Source organism: Dermacentor albipictus, chromosome 1 (assembly GCF_038994185.2).
Source record: "Dermacentor albipictus isolate Rhodes 1998 colony chromosome 1, USDA_Dalb.pri_finalv2, whole genome shotgun sequence".
Lineage (NCBI taxonomy): Eukaryota > Metazoa > Arthropoda > Arachnida > Ixodida > Ixodidae > Dermacentor > Dermacentor albipictus.
The window spans coordinates 247,129,486-247,147,980 of NC_091821.1; the positions used below are offsets into that span (position 1 = coordinate 247,129,486).

The 18,495-nt window shown below is 49.2% G+C and overlaps 1 protein-coding gene across 2 annotated transcripts in view; it reads left to right on the top strand.

The window, feature by feature from the left end:
* Positions 1-18,495, top strand: part of LOC135901339 (TNF receptor-associated factor 2-like) — a 42,862-nt gene that overhangs the window by 3,374 nt on the left and 20,993 nt on the right. The window contains exons 1-3 of one of the 2 annotated variants that reach the window (XM_070531152.1): positions 1,725-1,797; positions 1,869-2,016; positions 2,092-2,187. In XM_070531152.1, the coding sequence (XP_070387253.1) occupies positions 2,134-2,187 (54 nt within the window). In that variant the 5' untranslated portion in view covers positions 1,725-1,797; positions 1,869-2,016; positions 2,092-2,133. Of the gene's footprint in view, positions 1-1,724; positions 1,798-1,868; positions 2,017-2,091; positions 2,188-18,495 lie in introns of those variants that run through there. The other variant, XM_065431086.1, reaches the window with a different exon arrangement.

Below are 18,495 nucleotides of genomic sequence, written 5' to 3' on the forward strand. Positions count from 1 at the left end.
CGAAACATGGGTTAATGAACGAGAGCCACCCAGAGCCACCCTTTCCGAAAACTGTATGGTGGGTTTCCCAGCGAATCCCCGACAAGTATTAACAGGCCACTAAGAATAAAGGGCACGAAGGACACTGTTGTGTCACGCCGCTTACAATGTCAGAAAGCTCATTGAAAAAGCTATAGGACACTGGTCCAAACGGGCTTCGGCACTCAAGGCCTTAAGGGCTTTGTTGAAGTTTTTAAGGACATGCGAATTGTGCGACCGCCTTTGAACGTTGTAGCGCGTAGTATCGCGCTACTGCGTGAATTTTCTTTTTTTTCCATTTTTTTCCTCTTCTTCTTCTTTCTCCTTTTATTCCCTTTACCCCTTTCCCCAGCACAGGATAGCCAGCCGGTACTTACACTGGCTAACCTCCCTGTCTTTCCTCTCCTTTGTCTCCTCCTCCTTCTCCTCATTGCAAAATGTGTTAGCTGAACTAGGTGACCGATAGCAGGCTCTTAAAGATGAAGTCTTTGTGCTCGGCAGTTATTCGAGCGCGTATAAACTCCAGATGATTATAAAAAGTTATCTCGCGTCTCGCAGCGAGATATGGTACGGCTATGAGCCCTTCGCCACCTGTGCGCTGCCCGCTGTCTCGACGAAAGAATTTGTAGCTACTTTCGCATTCAAAAATCTCATGGCCAGCGATCTGATTCGAGTGCCACAATTCCGAGAAGATGACTACGTCCGCAGAATATGTGTCTATTAGAGGGAACAAAGATTCGTGGTTTTTTTTTTTTTACCTATGCTGCGCACGTTAGAAGACAGAGACCTGCTTACGATTTTGGCAGCGCATCTTGACAGAAGCCCGCAGCTTCCTCTGCACAATGCAGCCAGCGAGAGCAGTATGCGCGAGGCTCTGCAGTAAACATGGAAATACCTGTCAGCTTAATAAAAAATAGAAACTTAACAAAATGCATAGGATTAACAAAAAGACTCACGTCCGAGTACATCGAAGAATGTTATCGTTATCGCTAAAATGGAAAATATTTACGGCAAAAAAAATTAAAATGTTTTGTTGTGTAGTTCTTAAAACATCCAGCTCCAGCCGTGCTGTGTTAATTCAAAAGATTGACCACTGGGCAGCGCACACGACAATTTTTTTCGTTGGACAAGTTCTTGTTGGCACCATATAACCAGCTCCCAAATTTATGTCAGAATTCACGAATATGTTCGCTCGCAAGTGTTGTTTGTCGGTGGCCGGTCACATTCGCTAACAACATGTCCGAGATTACGATTGGCTAGAACTGTTCTTACGATCAGTTCTAACGCAAGAGCATTTTTTGTCAATACGCGGGCTCATGTCTTTTGTTTGTGCCTTAAGAGACTGCCATCTCGAGTGGTCTGTTTTATTTTATGTTTGTTTTCACTGCTTCATCTACGCTACCATCATGTCGGCGCAAAATAGAAACAGTTGACAGTTAATCAGGCAACGCGGGTAATCGTCTTTCTTTCGCTGATCAGTGACATCGATGGAAAAACGAACGCTTCTATTCTAATTACCGAAGTAAAAAGGGGGAGCTGACCCAAGTGAAGTCATGTTTTTTTTGTGACGGCATATAGATAGCAAGTTGCCTTGAACATGTTCATGTCCGGTACGGCGTCATCGAACCGGGGTAAAATAAGGCTTAGAAAATGCGCTGTATGAACGCACCGCTCCATCGACAGCTCTATATAGCGCATACGAAGAGTGGGCAGCTGTCTTTTGCTTCTGGTTGCGCTTCCCTGTCGACTGCTTAAGCTTTGTGCTTCTCGAACTTCCAGGTTTGTGCCATTTTATTACATTGTTTTCACCTTCTTCTGATAGTGTACTGTCCATTTCTCTCTATTTTCAGCTTTCAAAAGCATTTTTATCCAGATTCACAGTAATGGACATACATATCACCCCCTTTTGAGAACTGCCTGTTACGCGTCGGCACTTCGACAATCTCGAATGATGTGATTTTATTTCTATCCGAGACGGGAGCGACTCTGGACCCGAAGGTAACTTTCACATTCAAGCGACTCAAAACCAACAATGAGTGGTGAAAGCGTTTTACAGTGGTATTTCGTACGCAGGTGTTTGCTGAAATCTACTCGTAGTGAAATTTCTTGGCAGGCATGTCGCTGAGTGGACCGCAAGTCGACATGGACCACAGCTCATCTGGAAATAATGTTCGTATGCGAAGTGCTGTATATCCTTCAAAGTGCTATAACCTTTCAAAGTATATCCGGGACAGAATTCACCAAGCAGTTCTAGAGTACTTCGCCAGAAGTCACTCGGGCTGATCGTGTTAGTGATAATATTAGTGAACGCGATAGGGCATGAACAAATACTTTTTTCGGATCAATAGCTTTGTGAATTGGACGCCCGTTGTTTCTGCAGCCAACATTAACCATCGAATAACTCAGTTGCCACAATATTTAAAACTCGATTTAACGTACGGCCGGAGAAGAGGCACGGTCAAAATAGCAGGCGACCAATCGCACTGCCTACTTGGCCATTGGTCGTTGATGAAGTGAACGGTGCAGTTTAGCTCACGTCACACGTGACTTAAGCCTTTATGCACTAATGTTGCAGCGTAACGTAGTAACCGATCCTGGTCCGCAATCCGAAAGATCCGCTGTTAATGAGATGGGTGTGGTGCACGGAAAGCATAATTGTTCTTTTTTTTAATATGCGTGCGAACATTGAAGATGATATAGAACTAACAGTTGTAACCAAAGGTCAGTGCGCCTCTTTCACTTGCATTATAGCAAAGCTTTACTGGTGTATATGATGCGGCTGCAGCGAGCGTCCAAATGACTCAAGACAAGGCCTTGCATCTGCTCTCTCATTCTGGGCAGTATACATGCACATCACAGCCTGGCTGTTTGCTCAGCTAAACTCGCTTTCAGATAAAGCATTTCAAACCAACCATCCAGTGCTCAATTATGACTACTTATGCGCCCCTGAGGCATAGCCGCAAAAATGAAATTCTGAGGACGTATGTGTGATTGTGGGTTTCAAGCCATAAGCCAGAGCTTACAGAACTTATATATATATATATATATATATATATATATATATATATATATATATATATATATATATATATATATATATATATATATATATATATATATATATATATATATATATATATATATATATATATATACAATGAAGGAGAAGAAAGGGGGTTAACCGAGGGGCCCGATGTTTATTAGTCATATCATAAGAAGCCAACAAACACTGACACCAAGGACAACATAGGGGAAACTCCCAGGGTTCTACTAGGACACATAAATACCCAAGAAAGTGTATGGGAAAGCGACGCCGCGGTAGCTCAATTGGTAGAGCATCGCACGCGAAATGCGAAGGTTGTGGGTTCGGTTCCCACCTGCGGCAAGTTGTTTTTTCATCCACTTTAATTTCGATTACTTTATCGTTTCCTTATTTCATTTTTTAAGCACAAGTAATTTCCCCTATGTTGTCCTTGGTGTCAGTGTTTGTTGGCTTCTTATGATATGACTATATATATATATGTATATATATATATATATATATATATATATATATATATATATATATATATATATATATATATATATATATATATATATATATATATATATACGTGTTCGAAGTTAGACTTTCCGGGTTTTTAATACAATGCGAAGAGGAGTACACAGACACCATTTTTCTAACTATAGGTTATGCGGCCAGGCGGTCGCAAACTGTGAGGATAATTGCCCTCGTAATGTCAGTATATAAATAAATTCGAAAATAACTTTTTATTTACTGCCGTTAGCAAGTATGTTTATATTGAAAACTCGGAGGCGGTGCCATTTGGCGACTATATTCCACTTTGTACGATTTTAGTAACTCGCCTGTGTCCCGAGATGTGCACGTCTGAAATTCCAGCCCAAGCCGTCCGATTGCGCATGCGAGGCCCCTCCCCGGTGTGACGCGGCTGTCGCGTATGGCGCTCCGTGTGAAAAAGAATGTGGGGTGATGGGCGACGGCGATTACTTTTCGTTCTCGGCCAGCGTTTCCGTTCTTGGCCAGCGAAGCGGTAGAATGACTGTGCTGGCGACGTCAGACGAGCCCTGTTTCTTTGAGCAATCGCTAGGCTAGTAGAGTGGATGACAAGACGCCGTGCCGCTTAAAGGTGCGTCCTCGCTTGCGGAAATAAGCGCGCCCAAGGCGGCCCGCTTATTTCGGCAGCGCTTGTGGTGTCGTCCTCTCGTATCGCGTCCCATCCACGTTTTGCGCTGTTAACACCAGGATGGAAAACCATCAAGCCCAAGCTGTTATTCTAGATGATGATGATGAAAACGTTTTATTTAGAGAAAAAAAAAGGGAGAGGGGAGTTAGGAGAAGGGTGGTCGGATTCCTATTCCGGAATTCCGTTGGCTAAGGCCGCCGCCCTAGCTCTTTCCACGAGGGCTCGCTGGTCCTTGAGGGTTGAGCTGGACAGGGCTGCCTCCCATCCTTCCCACGTTGGCTGTTTTATAGTTTCTAAGGCACTATTAGCCTGGCAGGCCCATACCATATGGTACAGATCTGCTTTTTGCCCGCAGAATTTACATTCGGCCGAAAAAGATTGTGGCTCAATAGCATGTAGCTTCACTGGGTTATTAAATGACAGGGTTTGTAACCTTCGTAAATGGCATTCTTCTGATTTGTCTAATCCCTTAGCTGGGCCCGGGTATTTTCGTCGCGATAAGCGCATGTGTTGTAATACCTCTGCATAAGTTATTAATGGCACTGGGAAGTCCGAGTCTTCAGGGAGGGAGGAGGAGGGACCCCGGGGTTGAAAAGCTCGGGCGGCAGCGTGTGCACGCTCGTTTCCCTCTACACCCTCGTGACCTGGCACCCAAATCAGCTCTTTGCGCGAAGCGAAGACCCCAGATAAAATTCTTGCTGCGAAAGCGCCTTTCGCGGCGCGCGTCTTTAAGCGCGCGGCTTTGCGCGCGCTTGTTTCCACAAGTGATGCCGTACCTTAAAAGACTTCTTATGCGCTCAGGTGCAGTGATACTGCTCTGCTTTTTTTATAATAATGGAAGCTTTGTTTGCAGAATGATCTAAACTATAATGCCATCGCACAACATAAAGCGACAGCGTCAGCTGCCATGCAGCACATTATTAACCACTAAAGTTTCCAGGGCGTTGTGCAGATGCGTAAAAAGAATTTACGACCCTGCATTGTCAGCGCTTAGGGAACGCGGGTTAGTGGCCTGTATTCTTAATATTAGAACGCATCTACCAGTCCTCATGACAGAGCATGAAATTGTGTCAAAGTAGTCAAATTCATGTTTAATTAGTTTCACACAGCCCCGATTCCGGCATTCGGAAGAAGTGGGAATAAAAGAACAACAAAAAAAAAACAAGTGCAGTGTAAATCTATGGCATACATACAAACAAAACATGCAAACATTTTAAAAATTTGCTTCAAATATACTATTGCTTACACAATATTAGTTTCGAGTGATATAAAATCTTACTCAACTTAATTAGGGCAATCGCCAAGAAACCAACGGTTTAAAATTGTTCGAAATGCTTGCCTTCCGCCGCAACACACCGCATGAACCGCTCTCGCGTTGAGTGGGCAACTCTGCGCAGAATTTCCGGGTCGATGCTTCTACAGGCGGTAACTTTTCTCATCTTCATGTCGTTGACATCAGTGGGTTCAACTGCGTAAACGCGAACGTTCACGTAGCCCCACAAAATGAAGCCCAGTGGAGAGAGATCAGTGGATCTCGGCGGCCAAAACATCTCTCCTTCGCGTCCAATCCACTGCCGTGGAAAGTTACAGTTTAACCAGGTCATTGGAGTGGATGACAAGTGGGGTGGGGCCCCGTCATGCTGGAACCAAACTTGCCGCAGTTCGTTGAGAGGGAGACTCGAGGCAAATTTATCGACGACACCAGCAAGAATTCCGTGCGCATAATTCTTTCCATCGAGATTCCCCTCGAAGAAGTAAGGGCCAATGATACTGTCCTTAAGCACCCGCCGTGGTTGCTCAGTGGCTATGGTGCTGGGCTGCTGAGCACGAGGTCGCGGGATTGAATCCCGGCCACGGCGGCCGCATTTTGATGGGGGCGAAATGTGAAAACACCCGTGTGCTCAGACTTAGGTGCACGTTAAAGAACCCCAGGTGGTCAAAATTTCCGGAGTCCTCCACTATACGGCGTGCCTCATAATCAGAAAGTTGTTTTGGCACGTAAAATCCCATAATTTAATTTTAACTGGCCTCAAGTATCATACCATACATTTAGATCCCAGCGAATTTCGTGGTTGTGTTGCCGCAGCCAGTGAGGATTTCCTTGTGACCAATAGTGAGCATTGTGAAGGTTCACTCTGCCGTTCCTGCAAAATCAAGCCTCATCAGTCCAAATCCCTCTTTGTGCGAAATCCTTATCTTGGTCAGTTTTTATTAGGGCCCAATTACAAAAGCCTGCCCGTTTTTCAAAGTCTACCTCACTTAGGTCCTGATGAAACGCATAGTATGGATGAAATTCGGGCTTTTTTAGAACGTTGTGCATAGTTCCCACGCTTTTCCCGCATTGTTTAGAGATCTCTTTGATGCTTGCATTTGGCATTGCATGCAGGCAGGCAAGGACGTCAATTTCAAGGTCCTCATCAATGATGTTCTTCTTGGACTGTATTTTTTGGTGAACTGAGCCTGTTGTGCGAAAACGTCTGAAAATGCTAACAAATGTTGCTTTGGTTGGAACTCGCCGATCCGGATGGCGAGACGCGTACAAACTCATTGCTAATGAGGCATTGCCGTCCATCTGCGTTATTGATAGCACTACACCAATTTTTCACTACACCAATATCGTCATCATCATCACTTCACCAATATCGAAATTGTCAGACACCATTGAATTGCACCTACTCGCGCGAGTTCGCAGTCGTCCTTCTATTTCACAGCAGTTTTTCAGGCGTAGGCAATGCAAGGCCCTCAAATCACACAATTCGGACAGGTATGAGTCTCTGGAACACCACTGGCATGCTAAGGTACTGCCCGGCAGCTGTCACCTTTGTTTCATGCTTATCGCTTGCATGACTTTGAGCCTCCGAAATTCAAATAAATAAATAAATAAATAAATAAATAAATAAATAAATAAATAAATAAATAAATAAAAACCAAAGCCAGTATCGTAATCGTGCACTTGATTGCTTCGACAGTACGTGTACGGTGGCACCGCGCTTTGTCGCCAACTCTGCAAGTCATTGCCTTAGAAAAAAAAGCTCGGCCAAGCGGCCACGCAAAGTCATCCTTCGGTTTCGCTGACCACGAACGAAACGGCCAAGAACGAAAAGTAATCAGCGCCGCCAGTCACCCCGAATTCTTATCAGACTGGGCGTCATACGCAACAGCTGCGTCACAATAGGGAGGGGCCTCACAGCGGGTGCCGCCGATCGCATGCCTAATTAGAAGGCTTGGGCTGAAATTTCAGACGTGCATATGTCGGGACACATGCGCGTTATTAAAATTGTACAAAATGAAATAGTCACCAAATGGCACTGCCTCTGAATTTTCAATATAAACATACACGCTAACTGCTGTAATTAAAAAGTTAGTTATCGAATTTAATTAAATACTGACATTACGACGACAGTTATCCTCCCAGTTTGCGACCGCCTGGCTGCATAACCTATAGTTAGAAAAATAGTTTCTGTGTACCCCTCTTCGCACTTTTTTTTTAAACCCTGAAAGTCTAACTGAACACCCTGTATATATGTGTGTGCGCGCGTATGTGTTTGTATATGAGAGATAGAGAGAGAGAGAGAGAGAGAGAGAGAGAGAGAGAGAGAGAGAGAAAGGGGGAGTGGAAAGGTAATGAGGTAAACCAGATAGAAGTTTGTGGTTTGCTATCCTGTAGTTAGGTGCGTAAAGAAGGTTATCAAGAGGAAAGGAGGAGAGAGAGAGAAAGAAACAAGGAAGAAGAATCAAGTAGAACTCCGGTTTTTCGCAAAATCCGGTAGACCTCAAAAACCCAATAATGATTTCACACTCTTCTGGTGGCACGATGAGTCCCATCTGTATTGTAGGTTTTATTCCGAAAGATGCTGGTCGTCAAACTTGTTAAGGACAGCGTGAGTGATAGTCCTCTGCACACAATATTGCGGGCACTGACGCAGAACGTGACGCATCGTTTTCTCGTCGCTGCACTGGTCACAGGCTGCAATGTCGGCACTCTCTCTGCGGAAGGCGCAGGTATTAGTGAATGACACGCCCAACCATAGAACTGGCAGCCCTTCGTGTCGAAGGATGTTTCATTGATGACCAACAATCATACAAACGCGTCTTTTGTTTGTTTGTTTGTTTTGTGTGTGTGTGTGTGTGTATGTGTGTGTGCGTGCGTGCGTGCGTGCGTGCGTGCGTGCGTGCGTGCGAGCGAGCGCATTCGAACGTGGCGTCACAGCATTTACTGTCGGCCTTGCGTCGCGGTCCGTATAAGCAATTTGTATTTAAAATTGCTAAATGATACAGCACCTGGCTGAGAAGGAACACGAGGTCACTTCTCAGTGGGGACCAAGTCATTGTGGCATCAGAGGCAATGACCGTGCCGATGAAGTTGCTCGATTAGCCCACGGAAAAGACCAGCATTTATTCATTTTTTTTTTTTGCGAGGGTTAATGCCTGAGGGCATACAGGGGTGTGGGAGGCGAACCAGTATTGATCAGTTCGGCTTTCAAGGAGAGACGCTGCAAGAAAATGTCGCTTACTATATGACTGAAATGGGCCGCACGTAAAACATACACAGCTTCATTCCCGAAGCCGTATACCTTAAAGTTACCATTAGGTTATGCGCTGGTAGTTTAACGCTACTTACAAGTGACAAGGAAGAGTGATTCGTGTTGAAGTTCTGGGTGTGTAGCCTTTTCTCTCCCTCTCTCTCTTCTTTCTCGCTTATATAGTTTCACTGCCACCATTGTTAACGACTGACATGGTTGGATAAGCAGCGGTGCAATTAGACAACAAGAATTGACGGAAATTGCAATGCTTCAAAATCCTGAAATTGAAATCTAGAAATATTTGCAAGAATGACAGATGTCCGAGATATGCGGATTGCGTTCCCTAAAACACCTAAAACGAAGATAGATGTCACAAACCGTACGCGGTTGTAGAGAAACTTGTCAATAGAACTTAAAAAAAAAAGAAAACAGTAATCCATCCGATTGGCTTACCATTTGCACGTAAACTGCAAGTAGGCACGTTGATTCCGTTCCCATTAAAAGCCCTATAAGTTTACAGAATTGTAGTATCTACATTTCTTGAGAACATATACAGCTTTCTTTTCCCTTTTCTTTCTCTCTCTTTTTTCTCTTTCTCTCGCCCCAACTTTTAAAAAAGAATCTATGCCTAGTGTTTGGCGCATGATAGCCTCAGCTGCTTATGTGCCACTAAACTCAACTCAACTCAACTCAACTCAACTCAACTCTTTTTTTCTCTTTGAGATGAAAATAAATAGAGGAGTCTTTGTCGCCGTAAGTTGGCGACACTTTAGCTCGTTTCAGCTTGGTTGAAGTAAAAATAAAAGAGCTGAAGAAAAAAATACAATTTCTTGCACTCGTTAGTCCTTCAACAAAACAAAAGAAAAAGTAGCGACGCAATGCTGGAAGCAGGCAAAATTGATAGACTATATAGCGCCATAAAATGTACCCCTGAATTTGAGAGTAAGGCTTTTCGCAGAAATCGCGTAAAATGGATAATAACTTAATTCACACGGGCTGTAAAATAAACTTTGTATTTTCCCACATTAGACGGTCTATCAGATGCAGTTTACATAAGTGTGTCTTTTAGGATGTATGTGTGGGGTAACTTATGTAGTTGTAAACATTGCACTTCATATTTAGTAATTTACCAATGTTGGGAAGTTCTTGTCAAAAAAATTCGCTATATCAAGTATTGCTCCGTACATTAATGCAACAAATTTCATTCATGAATGTTCGGTGATCGTCTTTTAAGAGCATTTATGCGTGCCACATCCATTTGTACTGAGAAATCGAAATTGGCCCCAAGCTAAATGTTCCTATACTTTTAATGGAAAAACTATTATCTATTATTATTAATGTTAGTTGTTAGAAATATTATCTACAATTTTCACTAATAAAGACTTCCCGCTCAGAACAAACGTGAATGTTTGATCGATCCCTTACTGAACAGCTTCGTTTCGCACAGATTTCAACATGTGCACTTGATCAGCATAATTTTGCATTCTACGTGACAGGCGTTCTCGGGCATTCTCACGTGATCCTCTACACCGTACATGTAATTGTCACAAGCTGACTCAACCGTGAGGCAACCAGTGCCGCCAGACGTGTCCAATCGCACGGCACGTCACGGCCTCTGTATCGTCACCCTGGCAATAGATTTCACAAAGAACCTAGCACTCATGCCTCAACGCCGTCTACTGAACTTTGATGCCGTCTTGCTATCTTTACCGCCGCATTTGTAGCAGCTGCTTCCTGGGCAGTTATTCGGTTGCGATACTTCCGTCAGACTGCACAAATCGTTTCACTCACCGAGAGCCACTCCTTCTAGAGCTGGCATAAAAAGGCGAGTTTCACAAAACGTGCATATCTGATAAGAGGGAACCCGGCTGACACTGCGGAGGCTCCTCGGAATGAATATTCCATCGGGAGGATTTTTTTCTTCGCCAAGAGACAGAGAGCAACGGCGCAACGACTTTGCAAGCGAGAACGCGCAAGTTGGAGTCACCACTCGCCAGGGCCGTTGCACGTCGACCAATCGGAGAACCCACATTGTTCCGATTATACTCGAGCATCACGTGTGTTCACACTAAGCTAGCGATTTATTTGGAGTGGAAACTGCCGATCACGATGCACACATTGGCCTTAGTAGCACCACGTGCACTTTATCCCAAATAAACGCGTCTGAATACGCCACTTCGTGCACCCATTGCCGGGTACACGAGTGTTTTTGCATTCCTCTTCCATCGAAATGGGCTGCCACTACCGGGATGAAACCAGCGACCTCGAGTGTAGCTGCGCAAGGCCATATAGTCACTGAGCTATACCGCCGGCGGGCGCTTTAAAGATGCATATTATCCTACGTTATTGTAGATGTTCTTTGTGTGTGGTGATTCATTACAGAGAGCACAAGTGCGCTGACTGGCACTATTTTAGCGCGACAGCGTTAAGGAGCTCGTGTCGCAGGAAAGCCGGTGTCGGCGGCGTTGGCCGTGAGCGAAAGATCCCGGAAGCAAATTCATAAATAAAAATAACTTGCAAGATGGGCTGGGGGGGAATCAAACCAGGGTCTCCGGAGTGTATGACGGAGACGCTACCACTCAGCCATGAGTTCGATGGTTCAAAGTTGGACAAAATCGCCTCTAGTGAATGCGGCGTTGCCTTAGAAACGTGCCGTAGAAAGTTGTACTGCGATGTATATCGGTAATTATGAGCATGTAAATTACAGAAGTCGCAGTTAAACGAGTAGCGAAGTACGTTTCCGCTACACTTCTTCTGCGCTTGGCGCACACGCAGATCCATCTTGCGGCAAACACGGAAGACCCCTCCTCGCAATGTACGGCGCTGCCCCGATAGATGCCGAGCGAATGAATGGGTGGTGCGAACGGGGTGCGATGACGCTATCGCGTTCCACTCTTGAAGGCGATGCTTAAGCGTCCTCCAATTTTTGTCGGTCAGCATTGAGTGCCGCCTAAGCGGGTTTAATCGGAGAGACAGCACCGAAGGATGCGAAACCAGACATATGGTGGTGGCGGGTTGTATACCAACTGGCGGGTTTAATTAGCCTGACGATCAAGGCCGGCAATTCCTTCGCCCGAGCACCTCTTAAAATTTCACTGCGATGTTTCGCCACATGTCCATCAAACCACTCCATCTTAAGAATGCGATAAGGAGACCTGGAGTTTCTTTGTTGGCTACAACTGATCCTTCGGGGAACACAAGATGTTGCAGGCACGCATACGGAAGGTCCTTTTTCTTGTAGATTTTCCAGGAGAGCGTCCTTTTGTCTTGGAATTTCGGGCACGACTGCAGAAAGTGTTCGATGTCTCCTGTCTCGTCGCATGCCGTACAGCTCTGAGAATTGATACGCCTCGTCTTAAATAACCATGCTGGTGCACTAGCATACCATGTCCTTATTCGATATTGTTACGTCTCAACACCACAAATGCGTTAATTGGACGTTTGCCACAAGGCCAGCACCCGCCCATCGATCAGCACCTATCCAGGCGTCAACGTAGCGTGGACACCGATTCTTAACGACCAGCGCCCCGTCATTACCAGACAGCCTGAGCTAAGGATAAAAGGAGGGGGAGGGGGGGATCCAATGCTACCAAACAAGGACGGCGACATTGCATTCGCAGGTTGCCCTCCTGCCGCATATTACAAACCATCGGGCTTCGGAGGCGGGGTTACTGCAGAGTGTCCGATTGCTTGGAGTATGCGCGGCAGGAAGGAAACCTGCGAATGCAAGGCTTCGGAGGCGGGATTACTGCGGAGTGTCCGATGGCTTGGAATATGCGGCAGGAAGGCAACCTGCGAATGCAAGGCTTCGGAGGCGGGGTTACTGCGGAGTGTCCGATGGCTTGGAATATGCGGCAGGAAGGCAACCTGCGAATGCAAGGCTTCGGAGGCGGGATTACTGTGGAGTGTCCGATGGCTTGGAATATGCGGCAGTAAGGCAACCTGCAAATGCAAGGCTTCGGAGGCGGGGTTACTGCGGAGTGTCCGATGGCTTGGAATATACGGCAGGAAGGCAACCTGCGAATGCAAGGCTTCGGAGGCGGGGTTACTGCGGAGTGTCCGATGGCTTGGAATATGCGGCAGGAAGGCAACCTGCGAATGCAAGGCTTCGGAGGCGGGATTACTGTGGAGTGTCCGATGGCTTGGAATATGCGGCAGTAAGGCAACCTGCAAATGCAAGGCTTCGGAGGCGGGGTTACTGCGGAGTGTCCGATGGCTTGGAATATGCGGCAGGAAGGCAACCTGCGAATGCAAGGCTTCGGAGGCGGCATTACTGGGGAGTGTCCGATGGCTTGGAATATGCGGCAGGAAGGCAACCTGCAAATACAAGGCTTCGGAGGCGGGGTTACTGCGGAGTGTCCGATGGCTTGGAATATGCGGCAGGAAGGCAACCTGGAAATGTAAGGCTTCGGAGGCGGGGTTACTGTGGAGTGTCCGATGGCTTGGAATATGCGGCAGTAAGGCAACCTGCAAATGCAAGGCTTCGGAGGCGGGGTTACTGCGGAGTGTCCGATGGCTTGGAATATGCGGCAGGAAGGCAACCTGCGAATGCAAGGCTTCGGAGGCGGGATTACTGTGGAGTGTCCGATGGCTTGGAATATGCGGCAGGAAGGCAACCTGCAAATACAAGGCTTCGGAGGCGGGGTTACTGCGGAGTGTCCGATGGCTTGGAATATGCGGCAGGAAGGCAACCTGCGAATGCAAGGCTTCGGAGGCGGCATTACTGGGGAGTGTCCGATGGCTTGGAATATGCGGCAGGAAGGCAACCTGCAAATACAAGGCTTCGGAGGCGGGGTTACTGCGGAGTGTCCGATGGCTTGGAATATGCGGCAGTAAGGCAACCTGCAAATGCAAGGCTTCGGAGGCGGGGTTACTGCGGAGTGTCCGATGGCTTGGAATATGCGGCAGGAAGGCAACCTGCGAATGCAAGGCTTCGGAGGCGGCATTACTGGGGAGTGTCCGATGGCTTGGAATATGCGGCAGGAAGGCAACCTGGAAATGTAAGGCTTCGGAGGCGGGGTTACTGTGGAGTGTCCGATGGCTTGGAATATGCGGCAGTAAGGCAACCTGCAAATGCAAGGCTTCGGAGGCGGCATTACTGGGGAGTGTCCGATGGCTTGGAATATGCGGCAGGAAGGCAACCTGCAAATGCAAGGCTTCGGAGGCGGCATTACTGGGGAGTGTCCGATGGCTTGGAATATGCGGCAGGAAGGCAACCTGGAAATGTAAGGCTTCGGAGGCGGGGTTACTGTGGAGTGTCCGATGGCTTGGAATATGCGGCAGTAAGGCAACCTGCGAATGCAAGGCTTCGGAGGCGGCATTACTGGGGAGTGTCCGATGGCTTGGAATATGCGGCAGGAAGGCAACCTGCAAATACAAGGCTTCGGAGGCGGGGTTACTGCGGAGTGTCCGATGGCTTGGAATATGCGGCAGGAAGGCAACCTGCGAATGCAAGGCTTCGGAGGCGGCATTACTGGGGAGTGTCCGATGGCTTGGAATATGCGGCAGGAAGGCAACCTGCGAATACAAGGCTTCGGAGGCGGCATTACTGGGGAGTGTCCGATGGCTTGGAATATGCGGCAGGAAGGCAACCTGCAAATACAAGGCTTCGGAGGCGGGGTTACTGCGGAGTGTCCGATGGCTTGGAATATGCGGCAGTAAGGCAACCTGCAAATGCAAGGCTTCGGAGGCGGGGTTACTGCGCAATGTCCCATGGCTTGGAATATGCGGCAGGAAGGCAACCTGCGAATGCAAGGCTTCGGAGGCGGGATTACTGTGGAGTGTCCGATGGCTTGGAATATGCGGCAGTAAGGCAACCTGCAAATGCAAGGCTTCGGAGGCGGGGTTACTGCGGAGTGTCCGATGGCTTGGAATATGCGGCAGGAAGGCAACCTGCGAATGCAAGGCTTCGGAGGCGGCATTACTGGGGAGTGTCCGATGGCTTGGAATATGCGGCAGGAAGGCAACCTGCAAATACAAGGCTTCGGAGGCGGGGTTACTGCGGAGTGTCCGATGGCTTGGAATATGCGGTAGGAAGGCAACCTGCAAATGCAAGGCTTCGGAGGCGGGGTTACTGCGGAGTGTCCGATGGCTTGGAGTATGCGGCAGGAAGGCAACCTGCAAATGCAAGGCTTCGGAGGCGGGGTTACTGCGGAGTGTCCGATGGCTTGGAATATGCGGCAGGAAGGCAACCTGCAAATGCAAGGCTTCGGAGGCGGGGTTACTGCGGAGTGTCCGATGGCTTGGAATATGCGGCAGGAAGGCAACCTGCAAATGTAAGGCTTCGGAGGCGGGGTTACTGCGGAGTGTCCGATGGCTTGGAGTATGCAGCAGGAGGCAACCTGCGAATGCAAGGCTTCGGAGGCGGGGTTACTGCGGAGTGTCCGATGGCTTGGAATATGCGGCAGGAAGGCAACCTGCAAATGCAAGGCTTCGGAGGCTGGGTTACTGCGGAGTGTCCGATGGCTTGGAATATGCGGCAGGAAGGCAACCTGCAAATTTAAGGCTTCGGAGGCGGGGTTACTGCGGAGTGTCCGATGGCTTGGAATTTGCGGCAGGAAGGCAACCTGCAAATGCAAGGCTTCGGAGGCGGGGTTACTGCGGAGTGTCCGATGGCTTGGAATATGCGGCAGGAAGGCAACCTGCAAATGCAAGGCTTCGGAGGCGGGGTTACTGCGGAGTGTCCGATGGCTTGGAATATGCGGCAGGAAGGCAACCTGCAAATGCAAGGCTTCGGAGGCGGGGTTACTGTGGAGTGTCCGATGGCTTGGAATATGCGGCAGGAAGGTAACCTGCAAATGCAAGGCTTCGGAGGCGGGGTTACTGCGGAGTGTCCGATGGCTTGGAATATGCGGCAGGAAGGCAACCTGCAAATGCAAGGCTTCGGAGGCGGGGTTACTGCGGAGTGTCCGATGGCTTGGAATATGCGGCAGGAAGGCAACCTGCAAATGCAAGGCTTCGGAGGCGGGGTTACTGCGGAGTGTCCGATGGCTTGGAATTTGCGGCAGGAAGGCAACCTTCAAATGCAAGGCTTCGGAGGCGGGGTTACTGCGGAGTGTCCGATGGCTTGGAATATGCGGCAGGAAGGCAACCTGCAAATACAAGGCTTCGGAGGCGGGGTTACTGCGGAGTGTCCGATGGCTTGGAATATGCGGCAGGAAGGCAACCTGGAAATGTAAGGCTTCGGAGGCGGGGTTACTGCGGAGTTTCCGATGGCTTGGAATATGCGGCAGTAAGGCAACCTGCAAATGCAAGGCTTCGGAGGCGGGGTTACTGCGGAGTGTCCGATGGCTTGGAATATGCGGCAGGAAGGCAACCTGCGAATGCAAGGCTTCGGAGGCGGGATTACTGTGGAGTGTCCGATGGCTTGGAATATGCGGCAGGAAGGCAACCTTCAAATGCAAGGCTTCGGAGGCGGGGTTACTGCGGAGTGTCCGATGGCTTGGAATATGCGGCAGGAAGGCAACCTGCAAATTTAAGGCTTCGGAGGCGGGGTTACTGCGGAGTGTCCGATGGCTTGGAATTTGCGGCAGGAAGGCAACCTGCAAATTTAAGGCTTCGGAGGCGGGGTTACTGCGGAGTGTCCGATGGCTTGGAATTTGCGGCAGGAAGGCAACCTTCAAATGCAAGGCTTCGGAGGCGGGGTTACTGCGGAGTGTCCGATGGCTTGGAATATGCGGCAGGAAGGCAACCTGCAAATTTAAGGCTTCGGAGGCGGGGTTACTGCGGAGTGTCCGATGGCTTGGAATTTGCGGCAGGAAGGCAACCTGCAAATGCAAGGCTTCGGAGGCGGGGTTACTGCGCAATGTCCGATGGCTTGGAATATGCGGCAGGAAGGCAACCTTCAAATGCAAGGCTTCGGAGGCGGGGTTACTGCGGAGTGTCCGATGGCTTGGAATATGCGGCAGGAAGGCAACCTGCAAATGCAAGGCTTCGGAGGCGGGGTTACTGCGGAGTGTCCGATGGCTTGGAGTATGCGGCAGGAAGGCAACCTGCAATTGCAAGGCTTCGGAGGCGGGGTTACTGCGGAGTGTCCGATGGCTTGGAATATGCGGCAGGAAGGCAACCCGCAAATGCAAGGCTTCGGAGGCGGGGTTACTGCGGAGTGTCCGATGGCTTGGAATATGCGGCAGGAAGGCAACCTTCAAATGCCAGGCTTCGGAGGCGGGGTTACTGCGGAGTGTCCGATGGCTTGGAATATGCGGCAGGAAGGCAACCTTCAAATGCAAGGCTTCGGAGGCGGGGTTACTGCAGAGTGTCGCATGGCTTGGAGTATGCAGCAGGAAGGCAACCTGCGAATGCAAGGCTTAGGAGGCGGGGTTACTGCGGAGTGTCCGATGGCTTGGAATATGCGGTAGGAAGGCAACCTGCAAATGCAAGGCTTCGGAGGCGGGGTTACTGCGGAGTGTCCGATGGCTTGGAGTATGCGGCAGGAAGGCAACCTGCAAATGCAAGGCTTCGGAGGCGGGGTTACTGCGGAGTGTCCGATGGCTTGGAATATGCGGCAGGAAGGCAACCTGCAAATGCAAGGCTTCGGAGGCGGGGTTACTGCGGAGTGTCCGATGGCTTGGAATATGCGGCAGGAAGGCAACCTTCAAATGCAAGGCTTCGGAGGCGGGATTACTGGGGAGTGTCGCATGGCTTGGAATATGCGGCAGGAAGGCAACCTGCGAATGTAAGGCTTCGGAGGCGGGGTTACTGCGGAGTGTCCGATGGCTTGGAATATGCGGTAGGAAGGCAACCTGCAAATGCAAGGCTTCGGAGGCGGGGTTACTGCGGAGTGTCCGATGGCTTGGAGTATGCGGCAGGAAGGCAACCTGCAAATGCAAGGCTTCGGAGGCGGGGTTACTGCGCAGTGTCCGATGGCTTGGAATATGCGGCAGGAAGGCAACCTGCAAATGCAAGGCTTCGGAGGCGGGGTTACTGCGGAGTGTCCGATGGCTTGGAATATGCGGCAGGAAGGCAACCTTCAAATGCAAGGCTTCGGAGGCGGGATTACTGGGGAGTGTCGCATGGCTTGGAATATGCGGCAGGAAGGCAACCTGCGAATGTAAGGCTTCGGAGGCGGGGTTACTGGGGAGTGTCGCATGGCTTGGAATATGCGGCAGGAAGGCAACCTGCGAATGTAAGGCTTCGGAGGCGGGGTTACTGCGGAGTGTCCGATGGCTTGGAATTTGCGGCAGGAAGGCAACCTTCAAATGCAAGGCTTCGGAGGCGGGGTTACTGCGGAGTGTCCGATGGCTTGGAATATGCGGCAGGAAGGCAACCTGCAAATACAAGGCTTCGGAGGCGGGGTTACTGCGGAGTGTCCGATGGCTTGGAATATGCGGCAGGAAGGCAACCTGGAAATGTAAGGCTTCGGAGGCGGGGTTACTGCGGAGTGTCCGATGGCTTGGAATATGCGGCAGTAAGGCAACCTGCAAATGCAAGGCTTCGGAGGCGGGGTTACTGCGGAGTGTCCGATGGCTTGGAATATGCGGCAGGAAGGCAACCTGCGAATGCAAGGCTTCGGAGGCGGGATTACTGTGGAGTGTCCGATGGCTTGGAATATGCGGCAGGAAGGCAACCTTCAAATGCAAGGCTTCGGAGGCGGGGTTACTGCGGAGTGTCCGATGGCTTGGAATATGCGGCAGGAAGGCAACCTGCAAATTTAAGGCTTCGGAGGCGGGGTTACTGCGGAGTGTCCGATGGCTTGGAATTTGCGGCAGGAAGGCAACCTGCAAATTTAAGGCTTCGGAGGCGGGGTTACT